This window comes from Vipera berus (genome assembly GCF_964194415.1).
Source record: "Vipera berus genome assembly, chromosome: Z".
Taxonomy (NCBI): Eukaryota; Metazoa; Chordata; class Lepidosauria; order Squamata; family Viperidae; genus Vipera; species Vipera berus.
In genome coordinates, this window is record NC_138205.1 from 82,421,900 (window position 1) to 82,434,415 (window position 12,516).

At 36.5% G+C, this 12,516-nt stretch overlaps 1 protein-coding gene across 1 annotated transcript in view; it reads right to left on the minus strand.

The window, feature by feature from the left end:
* Nucleotides 1-1,915: 1,915 nt before the first annotated feature.
* CMTM8 (CKLF like MARVEL transmembrane domain containing 8) overlaps nucleotides 1,916-12,516 on the minus strand; it is a 39,413-nt gene continuing 28,812 nt past the window's right edge. Inside the window, exons 2-4 of the mRNA XM_081344435.1 lie at nucleotides 7,607-7,780; nucleotides 6,297-6,413; nucleotides 1,916-4,381 (exon numbers count right to left, since the gene is read on the minus strand). Coding sequence (XP_081200561.1) covers nucleotides 4,298-4,381; nucleotides 6,297-6,413; nucleotides 7,607-7,780 — 375 coding nt within the window. The 3' untranslated portion in view covers nucleotides 1,916-4,297. The remainder of the gene's footprint in view (nucleotides 4,382-6,296; nucleotides 6,414-7,606; nucleotides 7,781-12,516) is intronic.

Sequence of the window (12,516 nt, forward strand, 5' to 3'; positions counted from 1 at the left end):
ATTATTAGGCTAATAAGATATGAAAACACTTTTTAAAAAAGAATTCTTCATGTTCGTGCAAAGCAAAACGAAGAGCAAAAGAAACTGCTGGTTGGAGTTGCATTCTGCAAGTTTCAGAGCAAAAGAAACTGCTGGTTGGAGTTGCATTCTGCAAGTTTCAGACTGTCCTATAGAGTATCTTTAAGCCTCTTGGGACAAATAAACGAGAATAGCTCATATAAAAGTTAATTATAATGCAGATGTTAACAGGGATCTTTCTTCTAAATGTCTTATAGAAGTTGTCAATATAAGTACAAATCAGATATCTAAAGCAAATAGTTCTGAATACCAAGAAATCTAGAAGTGATTTCAAGTGGTGCCCTTTATTTTAAAAGAAAAGTCAGTATAAGTTAAGAGTAGATTTATCATATAATTAGGTGCCAATGTTGAAGCAGATCCCACAGAGTGCAAATTAGATCTGCCCCTTCTCCAGCTTTGGATTTTCCAATTATAAAGAACATAATAGCTACAGATTCTGGGAATTGCAGTCATACTTTTGGAAGTGGCCAGTCTGCAGAAAGATAGAACAATGAATGTGTATGGTCAGCTATAGGGGTTTATTTATTAAATTTATTCACCTGCCCATCTTACTGTCATGGAACTCCATATGTACTGGCAATGCTCCCTTACTGATTTTCACTACATTGTATGTGGCATCTGAAAGCTTCAGGACTCTGACATAGCTAAAACTAAAGCTGAGAATTCAAGAAATGAATTTCTCAAGGTGTGCCAAAAATTATAGAGCCTTACCTCCACTATAAGGAATAAAATAATTGCTAGCTGGCAATTAACTGTGATTTGAGAGCATGACATTAAAAAAAGATTTATAATCAACCTTGACTACTGGCCAGACACACCAATGCAGTTTTCTCAGAAACAGCATATACTGTAAATAGTTTGCCACAATCACCTTCCAAGATATTTTTCAATTTTCCATAGCCAGAAGCCTTGACATTCTCTGGTAGGCTCATATTCAACTATCTAATAATCAGAAATATCATGGTTGGGTTCTCTATTTAGACGTGGTTAGCTAGATACTACCACCTGCTGGCTGTCCAATCTATATGGGCTTCCTTTAGCCTAGGACCTAGAATGATTTTGCTACTTATAGACAGTTTAATGTAATTAATTTCACATATATTTTATTCTGGTTGTTCCTTCAAGTTACTTAGAGATAATATATGTTGTGCACTCTGAATTTTCACACATATTGCCATGACTGTCACACTAACTCTGAAATTCATAGGGAAAAAGATAGGAAAAAAATTCCAAATTCACGTTCATGTATTTGGGTTGGTTCTGGATCTGTTTGAAGATGACAGAATTGAAGACAAAAATTGATTAGTTTATTTTTATGCTAGGTTTTCAGATGGTACTGCATTAGTTCTGAATTTTAAGAATTATAGTGCTTCAGTGAAGTATCTAGTTATTTTACTTCTTTAATGTTCATAAAATTAAAGAACATTTACATTATAAAAAACGTTACCATGAACATGGGTAAAGTTTATGGATTGTAAATTCAGTGTCCCACAAAATACTCAGTGTAGTTCCTGTCATGAAGCTTTATTTAGAAATGGGTCCACTTAAAAAATATAGCCTGCTGATCTTAAGTTGTGAGAATTAAAAATTTCATATCTATCATAGTCTTTACATAACACAATCAGAATGAACTGGCCTGCTGGCTATTTGAGAAAGGAAATGAGGTTAATCAGAGATCTGTACAACTCTAGGATACAATAGGCATCAGTTTGCCAAAATGAAATCTGTCCATCCAGTTCAGACATCCAGAAGGATTTGTTTAAGATTCCCCCTTGAGAAGAACATCCCCCGTGATGTTCCCCCACCCCATGGATCATTTTTCTTGCATTTTCAGAAGCAAGTAAAATCTATCCAGTCCAGTTGAGGGTTTGTTTCAATCTGACACAATTCAAACATATTGTAGGAATTTGTATTCATAGTCTGCAATTATGGGTTGTTTGGTAATTAATACATATAATTTATATGTACGTGCGTGTTACTTTGTTGTGCTATTATTCCCCAGCCAAAGATTGACAAGATTTTCTTATTTTTTTAGATTTCTGTTTTAATTTCACCTTTATTTTATAAGTAACTTAAGGGGGTAAACATACATAATACTCCTTCCCCCTCCCATTTTCCCCATATCAATAATCCTGTGAGGTGGGTTGAAAGGAGAGAGAGTAACAGGTCCAAAGTCACCCAGCTGGTTTTCATGCGTAAAGTGGGACTGGAACTCAGTCTCCTGGTTTCTAGCAGAGCTCCTTAACCACTACACCAAGCTGGCAATAAAATATACCAAAAAAATAGGCATTTTCTATGAAAAGTGCCCCCCCTTTCTGTGCTTAATATGGATGCGTACATCATTTTTAAAAGTTTGTTGCAGCTATTCCTGAGAGCAAGCTCATATTTTCATGTTAAATTTCAAGAAAATGTTCTCTAAGATTATAATTTTTCTTTTGTTCCCCCTCCCCCCAAACATAGGCTTCTCTTGCAGTAACTTTGGAATATTAATGCTGACTTTTGACAAGTGTTAGGTGATTAAATTGTGTTCCACTGATGCAGAATTGTGTTTGTTCAGATCCCTAGAGGGTGAATGTATTTGTTTCTCTACTTTGGTTGCATGTAAAAGCTCCAAGAATGACCCCTAAGTCTATATAAGATTTCTGCTTTTAAGGGAAGTTAGTTCAGCTGCAAACCATTTTTATACAACATGGTGAAGAACCTCAGGAAGTGAGAGCATGCATGATGACGTTTTTAAACTTTCCACAGTATTCATGTTTTTATGTCAAAACTTTCCCACACAAGTTCAATTTACATGTTTTTCCATAACAGTAACGAGATGAACCAAAGTCAGCTAGGGCTGATAGTGGGATTGATATCTTCCAATTGTAGTCAGGCATTTTATATCACTGCACTACATAGATGGATCTCAAAATGGAGCTATCTTTACACTAATGTTGTGACTAATATTAAATCTAAGGTATAGAGTCCTGATTAAAGAAAACTCAAATTATAGAGATTTTTTAACATTTTCACTGATGTTTCTCAGCAACTAGTTTTTCAGGGGAATGCTGCCAGCAGCATATGATCTCCTGTTGGGTACCTCCATCCTTTTTGAATTTGTTTAATTCTTTATACAATAGTTTAAGATGGCCATCCTCACATCATACAGGAGTAAATTCCAGAGTTCAGCTCTGTGCTCTTTGGAACAATCTCTCCTATTTGTCTGCCCCTAATCTTATACCAATCAGAGTCATAAGATAATCTTCAGTTCTAGCATTATGAGAAACAGAGAAAATGTTACCTGCTTTTTCAGTATTACACCGTGTGCCACATGCTTATCATTTAAGAAAAATGATTAAAAAACAACACCTTTAAATGAAATTATTCATGTCCCCGGTCAGTTTAATTCTTTTTCTGCATCTTTTCCAGATCTAAAGTGAAGTCCATTTACTAGAATGGAACACAGTATTTTAAATGTGATCATTCTACAGACTTATGCAAGATTATTACAGTAATGCATTTTTTTTTATTCAGTTGCTTCCCTAAATGTATGTACCCCAGTGAATTATTAACTATTCCCATCTATATCTAACTGTAATAATTCTGCAGCCTTGAAAGTTATATACACTTGCAAATAATAGAAGGTTCTATAAAACAGTAGAATCTGCTAATAAATAAATCATGATTAAACAAGAATATTTATGAAGAAAACAACTGTGAAGTCCACTGGTTTTGTTGCAACAGTATACACTATCTAAGGAAATTATATGAACTGACACAAAGAGTAACATGTTCTGGTTAACAGTGTTTTATCAGAGGATACATGTTTTTCATGTTAAAAAAAAACTTTCAGATTTTAAACCAGTCCCATCAGATAGTGGCGCTGGTTATACAATGCTCTTCAACACTATTGACAAGAATCCTGAGACCTGTGAGCAGCTTTCAAAGAGGCACAATATTGTACAGAAGCGACTGGAGCAGAAACAACATTGAACGGCTTCTAAGCTTTCTTCTCTTCCCTCCTATACTTCTTTGTGGTAACAGCTATGTCACAATGATTAACTCAAACGAAGAAGTTAATAAGAGAACAGTGTGTAGAACCGTTTCTTTCAGGTGAACTACCCTTTCCATAATTTGCAAAAACTGTTTGTTTTTACAAACCGTATTACCTAAATATTTTCATCAAAATTATGTAACATTTACAAACACAGAGATCTCTTTTATTAGAAGGTAATACTTATTGCAAGGTCCGTGATCTCCAAGAGACAAAACTAAAGTAGGTATTTCCACCATAGCAGGAAGCAACGACGAAGGCGAAGAACTGCATGGGGGGGGGAGGAAGGGAGAGAAAATGATTAGAAAACAGTAAACATCTTCAGCCAGATTTTTATTTATATTTAAGTATAATAGAAGGGATAGTATAAAAGTAAATTTAATATCACATTGTTTCCATTCCTAGCAAGACATTGAATTCTGTGGAAGAAATATTATTGGGTCTTAATGTATTCATGGTATTAGGATGATCCTTGCAATAGCAATTCACATTGACATTAGTGAAAACAAGAGACATTTTTGGTTGCTGTTAACTGGAAGTTAATGAGTAGTTAAATAATATTGCTTTTTTACTGTTTTGTACGTATTCAACAAGTTTGTTTCCATGGTGCTTTATTTATATTAAGCGTGGCTTAACACTGCAAATTCTGATTTAATTTGTAAGGGAAAAGGAAATAAACGTTTATTAAATGGTCTTGTATCTAACAGTCCAACAAAAAATAAACTGATACTAGATGTTCCTCAGAAATAAATCATCTACAATGTTTATCCTTTTTTCCATTATACATAGGTTCTAACATTTTACCTAGAGTTTTCCACCTACTCAGCCATATATTTATAACATGAAAGGTTAAAACAATGCTTTTTTCTTGTCAAGAAGAAAACAAAAGATTTGTTTGATTTCCAAAGCTGCCTAATTGTCATGTGACTCAAGCATTTTCCAAATACTGAATTTCATGCATAACTCCAAAATAAGAATTTGGCTTTTCTAGGCAGTTTTATTTTTTAGAAGTTATTTTGGGAGAAATAATAATATTTTAGGTAGGAAGATTTTTCTGTCCTGGAATAAAAGCAAGAGATGAAAGGAGTTGGAAAATGAAATATATCAATGGGATGTCAACATTTTTATAGTACCCAAGCATGACCTATTGAGAACAGTAATGTCGTGCATACATATCTGCCATAGGGACATAATTATGTGAATTTAACCATTATAATATTCCTCCTTGGAAAGACAAGGGGAGGAGTGAAAGACCATACTTACCTGCCTCCGTCATTTTACATCACAATTTGTTGCACAAGCCACAGTGGCCTAGTTAATATGCTACCATAAATCACAATATCTTCTAAGCGAAGATCAAATCAGCCACTTTATACTTTAAAACGGGCATGTCAAACACGGCATGCGGCCCGCATCCAGCCTGCACAGTCCACACCCACCCCGGCCCTACAAAGTCAAAACAAATCCCGATACGTCACAGTACAGCCTGTGATGCGATCAGGTTTGACACCCTGCTTTAGAATATACCTACCCTAGATTGATAGTGGCAAGATTATGAAGTCAGACCTGATCAATACTTGAATGGTAGACTATCACTGCAGTTTTCTTGGAAACAGATTTTTTGGAAGTGGTTTGCCACTGCCTCCTTTCTAGGGCTGAGAGAATTATTTGACCAATCACTACAGCAGGACTAGAACTCACCATTTCCTGGTTTCTAGCCTGATGCTTTAATCACTACACCTAACTGGCTCTCTACAGAGAATTTAGTTTTATAGTAAACTCAACTATAAAATCTATAACAGTAGGCAGTTCCACATAAAGGTAGAAAAGTGGATCAATCTACCATCTGCACAGGAATCTTTTTTCAGATTTCAGCTCTACATCCCAAGGTCCAAATAGCAGAGCAATTAAATAAGGAAAACTCTTCTCTTATGAATAGAGCAATTATTATTTTATATGTGGTATAATCCAAAAATCTTACATGATGTGGCCATTAGCACACTGCTAGGTGGAAAAAAAGCAGGAATTAAGTAGTAAAACAAAAAGTAAGTACAATTTTAAGAGGGGTTATTATCAGTTGATAACTTGAATCTTCTTATATCTGATTTTGGAGGTAAATGAACCAGAGCAAATAAATATTCTTTTCCTTCACCGCTGATATTAAGTTTAAACATGATCTTACCGAAGATGCTGCCCAACTATTGTAATTGTGGTAGTCAAGTTCTTTGGTGACTGCACATGCTTCTGAAATAGCAGCAATTAAGTACAAGAGGAGGGCACTGCCATTAAAATACAGACCCTACAGGATGTAGGAAAAAAAAAGATCAGTATTTCTCCCCACTGCAAACATTCTATGCATTTTGTATCATTTCCCACTTTAAAGCCAGTCTAGCTGAGCGTGAAGGAGATGTATTCATATCTGAAAAAAAATCATGTTGGGGACAAAGCCACTGCAGCTAAATATTTGTCTGAAATAATATCTTAAGGAACATAATTTCTCAAAGTAGGTTTGCTGGTGAGAAAAGCCTCCAAAGTACTGATTAAAAGAGGAAAATCTTTTCCCTAAACAAGAGTTGCAAGCTGTACTCTTCTCATTATTGTGTACACAGCTTCATGTGATACCAGGATGATTTCCCTAAACGAGAGTTACAAGCTGTAGTCTTCTCATTATTGTGTACACAGCTTCATGTGATACCAGGATGATTTAAGACGCTGGTGACTGCAGGAGAATAGTCAAATGGTAACCGTCATATTTTTGACTCAAGCACTGACTAAGAACAACGCTTAAAGGTTTCTGGCAGGGCTGAAGATCACAATGGCTGGGATAAGTCAAAGTGAATGAGGCAGAAGGTATATGCAGTCAGACTGGTGTTTTCAATTTTTATGTGTATAGATCCTGCTGCCTCGACAGTGGTTTTGAGTTAGTAACAATGGATTTTGGCATACAAAACAGTGGATTAAATTGGAGTATGCTGCTTTTCAGCCCTCTAGTGCCAGGAGAAATTATAATTTATCAGAAAAGGGAGAGGAAGCTAAGCTTCTTGCAGATATTCTTTTAGTGGCTATTACCTGGGAAAAGGTTAATCTGCATTTTACCATGAAGTCTTTCCTAACTAATCCAACCTTGCCAAACCAATATTTAAAAAAAAATCTGGCTCAGATGTTATGGAGTGTTTCATAAAATGATGCTATGCCAGCAGAACTGTTGCTGTAGGTTGGTCTCTAGCCAATAAAAATGCTTGGGAGTCTCCCTACAAAGTGGGAAATACTGCTCCACTTACAATGTGTTGTGTATTTTCTTAAGGGATCTGCATAAACTTCTGCTTCCATCTCCTTAATTTCACAGTGCAAAGCCAAATATTATGGCCTTGTCCACTACAGAAATGTTCTGGGAAGCGTCAAAAGGCTGCAATGGATCTGTATGAGGGTGACAGGTTCCTCTTTTTTGCAATGTATGTTTGAGTTGCCTATAAAAAACAAACATCTACTCACAACTGTGGTCCATGGGACTTGAGGTATCCTAGTATAGGTCATTGTCATATAGATGATCAAAAAAAAGAGTGTAAGAATCCAGTAAAACACAGCCACAAACATTATCCATCCAAAGACAGGGTATAGGAAATAGTCTGTTCCAGCAATCAACATCCATACTAGCAATCCTAGTACCTACAAATATATAAAAAATAAGATATTGTTACTGAATACATACAAATAAAGAAGAAAGGTATTATTATGGTATGCAAAGTAAAACATCTAAAAATTGTTTTCAAAAACTTTAATAAAATCGGGTTCCAGAATATGAACTTTCAGATTTGTTTTTTGCTTTTGTTTTTACTTTTCTCTGCTCCATTTAAAAAAATAATCTAAACCTGTCAAATAAGATACAGCATATACTGTGTTTCCCCGAAAATAAGCCCGGGTCTTATGCTTATTTTTGATCCAAAAGACCCATAAGGGCTTATTTGGGGGGGGAGATGTCTTATTTTTTTATCACAAGTCCCAGCCTGGCTGGCGCCCTCCTCCCCCAAGAAGACTCAGGTTGTCCTCGGTGGGGAAGGAAGGCTTTGGAAACTGCCTTTTCATTTACCTTCATCATCAATATTGTAATCTGTTCTTTTATTTTTCAAAAAAATGATTTGTATTTCCCACAATTAGCTTCCTTGAACGCCAATGGCAAGGCGTGGTGTGAATTCTGTGCAAGAGCCACAGAAATATAGGCACTCGCACCCTCAAAGCTCACAATGCTTCCTTACAGGGAGAGCTTACAGGGAGAGGATGCGTGTTGCAGGAGAATGACTGCAAAGGGTGCGCGTGGATCCCTGCAGCTCCTGGAGGCTCCAAGTGCTGTTTTTGTCATTGCTCAGTTTCCCACTCCTCCCCAGCTCCACCAGGCTAATCTGGTGGGTGGGATTGCCTTCCGCCTTCCCCACTGCTGCATTGGCAGCTGACGCTGCCCTCCTGAGAGGAAGCAAGGTGTTTGGATGGTGGCCATGCTATGAATGGGGATAGACTATCCCCCAACTCAGCCATCCTCTCCACGGCACGTTGCAGCTGATCCAAGGTAGCCAGCCAGGCACCAAAGTGCTACCGAAAATAGCGGAGTCTGTGTGCTTTGTCCTCCCTATAAGCAATCCAGGTTGGCCAGGGTCAGGCTGGGCATCACAGGAGGCTTGTCCCACTTGTGTGGCGGAGCTGGAGGATGGGGATGGGTCACGTCTCCCATGATGGCCAACCTGACCCTGGGTGAGCCGGATTGCTTCAGCTACAAGGAGCCTGGACTAAGGTTTCCATTGCCCAGGCTTCCTGAAGATGATGGGAACTGCGGCCCACCACAGCTGAAGGGTTTAGCTGAGCCACAAAGTTGAATGCACCTGTAAAGCAGTGATGCGTTCCGAGTGAGGAAGCATTATGAGGATGTGAGTGTCTGTATTTCTGCAGCTCATGCACAGAATTCACACTGTGCCTTGCCACTGGCATTCAAGGAAGCTAATTGCAGTAAATACAAATCATTTTTTTGAAAAATAAAGGGACAGATTACAATATGGACGATGAATGTAAATAAAAAGGCAGTTTCCAAAGCCTTCCTCCCCCACTGAGGGCAACCTGAGTTGCCTCCCAAAGTGGGACGGCTCGGGACGCCCAGCTTTCTTTCTCACCCTTCCACAGAGGAAGAGAAAGCTGGCAAAGCTCACAGGGCAATGCTGACCACCTCCTGAGGTTGCTTCAGGGTGAGTGTGACAGAGAGAACTTGATGGTTGAGGCCCCAACCAGTCCTCACCACCATCTGCCCGCTCGATTCCCCAACCCAGGGCAGAGATAGAAAAGAGGCAGCCTCTGCTTGCCTCAGGTACCAGCTCTCTTAACATTCAGGCCACCTCACAGCGGTGGCACCAGCAGCAGGCAAGGCAGGGGAGGCACGTGATCTGGCCTGCCAAAAAACATACAGTGGGATGGAGTGGGTGGGGTCTTAAGTAGAGCTTATTTTGTGGGTAGGGCTTATATTAGGCCCAATCCCAAAAATCAAGGTAGGTCTTATTTTTGAGGTAGGTCTTATTTTGGGGAAACATGGTACTAATCTAAGCTGATCATAAAAATGCTAAGCAAGTTGAACTTGGATAGCTTTTGACTGGGAGATCAGCAAGAAATCCCAGAGCTGTAGATTAGGTTGAAGAGTTGAAGAAGACAGTAACAGCAAACTTTAGCACTGATGCCAAAAAACCATAAATATATCCAAATAATTCCAGGAATCAACACAAAAGTGACTTTAATTTCATTCTATAAATCTCTGCTATACTTGTTTGCTTACAATATCAATGATAGGACCAAAGTAAGAATTAGAGCTAGTGTTTGTAGGTTCCCCAAAACGATAATCAGTATTGGAATATTTCAAAGTGGGGGAAGTAATACAGAAATTGTTCTGGCTGGCATGTATTGGACTCTGTGAGACATCTTTCATTAGTATCACCACTGATCAATCAACTGTTCTTCATTGTAATAATGCTCAGTAGAATTCATTCAGCATAACCCTAATACATAGAACCAACTAGCATGCAATATATTTAATAGTTTCTATTATTTGACATAATATGAAAAAATAGGGAATATTTTTCCAGCAACAGAAGGGAAAGGGTAGAACTTGAAAAAGTATAACTTTTGCCAGATTTAGAATTCAAATAAATATTGCTCCATCTTTCCCATATAGAAGTATGAACTTTTCTGATCACTTCTGGACAAGTATGATAATATCTGTTTATATAACAACATAAATCAAGTATAAACAATGGAGGGAAATTTCAGATACTGTACTGTGGATTTATTATTAAGGTGCTATGATAATATCATCTTAGTGAAGGACTGAAAATTCATGGATTATACATAGTACATATTGTTTCAAGTTTATATAATTAAAGGCGATACTAATCTTTACAGAAAAATACCTGGCACTTTGTGCCATGGTTTGTTTCTTTTTAAATTCTAAAAATTACTTCAGAACCTTGCCATAATTACCAACCCAACAATATGAGTAATGGTTGTTGATGATTTGAGGCTTAGTCCTACTAGTAACACAAATGATGCAAGTAATTTTAGAACAAAAATGTAAAAGTAAAAACAACAGAAAAACGGTTGTAAGTTCTTAAAAGTAGTTAAAGAATACTACAGCACAATCCTGGTTCCATTGGTCCCCAAAATATATATTCAGCCTTTAAGTCTCCTGGGTCCCTTTTCTGCTGTCGTAGCCCTGCTTAGGGTATAGGTACCATGTTTCCCTGAAAATAAGACCCAGCCTTATTTCTTTCTTTTTTTTTGTTTTAATACAGGTTTTATTAATTTTTAAATTTTACATCCAGGTATTTATGAAGCAATACGGTGGTTGGGTAGTTAAAAGTAAACAATAGCAAATAACAAAATCATTTATAAATAGGTCAAGATACATCAACAAGAATTCCCTCTCCGATTCCCTTAGTTATGATAACAGACAAATTAATCAAATTAATACATTTCTAATTGTAACACAAGCAGAACAATTTTCAACATATTTTCACTTATACATATCCATGTCCTGTTTTTGAATTTTACCTAATTGCAATAGAATATTTCAAAGTAACTATAATATATAAAAGAAAACAATTTTCGGGTAACCCCCATTTCCCCCATTTCATTATATAGTAATTATCCTGTCTAAAGTACATACATTGTTCATTTCAGTGCATTCTTATTTTATACAAGTATATTCTGTTTATCATCTTAATAGTTCACCAATTATTGAAAAAATATCTTTTGTTGTATCCTTCCAGATTCTATAATATAAATCAATTCTAATAGCTAACTTTCCATGCCCTTAGAAATCTAGAAGTTAAATATAAAATCAGTTTATATCTTTTAAAAGTTCCCCTTAGTCTATTAAGAGAAATTTTAAGCTCTATCGTTACAACAAATATATTCTATTTATCATCTTAATAGTTAATCAATTATTAAAATGTTTTTATTATATCATTCCAAATTCTATAACATAATTCAAAGTTATGTTCTGATAGCTAATTTTGCTTTCCCTTAAAAATCTAAAACCTAAGCACACAGTCAGTTTATATCTTTTAAAGATTCCCCTTAGCCCATTAAAAGAAGTTTTAAGCTCTATCATTACAAATTCCAACAGAAAGACAAATCCAATTTTTTAAATCTAACTCTCACCTTCTTTTTGTGCCAATCAGGCTTCCATATTGGTGCCTTTAGCTTCTCAAATGTGTCTCCCTTTCTTCCTACACACATTGTTTGAATCCATGGAGACCGTCCAATTGTCAGTTTTGCAAAGAAAGTGTTCCCTTTGTAATCATTAAGATGTTGCTTTAATAGATCCATTCTCGATGTTTGGTATGGTATAGTTGTCATTAGTTCAGTCTGGTCTTCTTCCAATTCCATCTGGCTTAGATTAAGAGGTGGTGACCAGTGTTATAGTTATTATTTGGTGGCTAGGTTCTCAATATACTGTATTTGAAAGCCTTTGGTATCTTCTGTCTTAGTGTTGCTTTCTTCGGCTTCTATTGTTTTTTGAATTGTAGCTTTTATAGTTAAAATCTAGATTTGAGCATCAAGGTTCTCAATAGATTGTATTTGATATTCTTTAAGGTCTCCTATTTTGATGTTAATTTCCTCTTCTATTTGTTTTTGGATTGTCAATTCATCATTTAAAGTCAAAAGTTTCATTTGGTAGATTTAAGCTGTCAGATTTATCTTGCAGTCTGGCTTTCATTTGCTCAGTCAGTGCCAGAATTGTTTCAAGTTTCAGTTTATAATTAAGTGGTGGGATGTAATCCTCCATTTCTTTGATGTTTACAGGTAGGTCTTTTGTGGAGGCTATTTTAATAAGAGTCAGTGAGTGTCCACCTCCACTATTCCTAGAGATT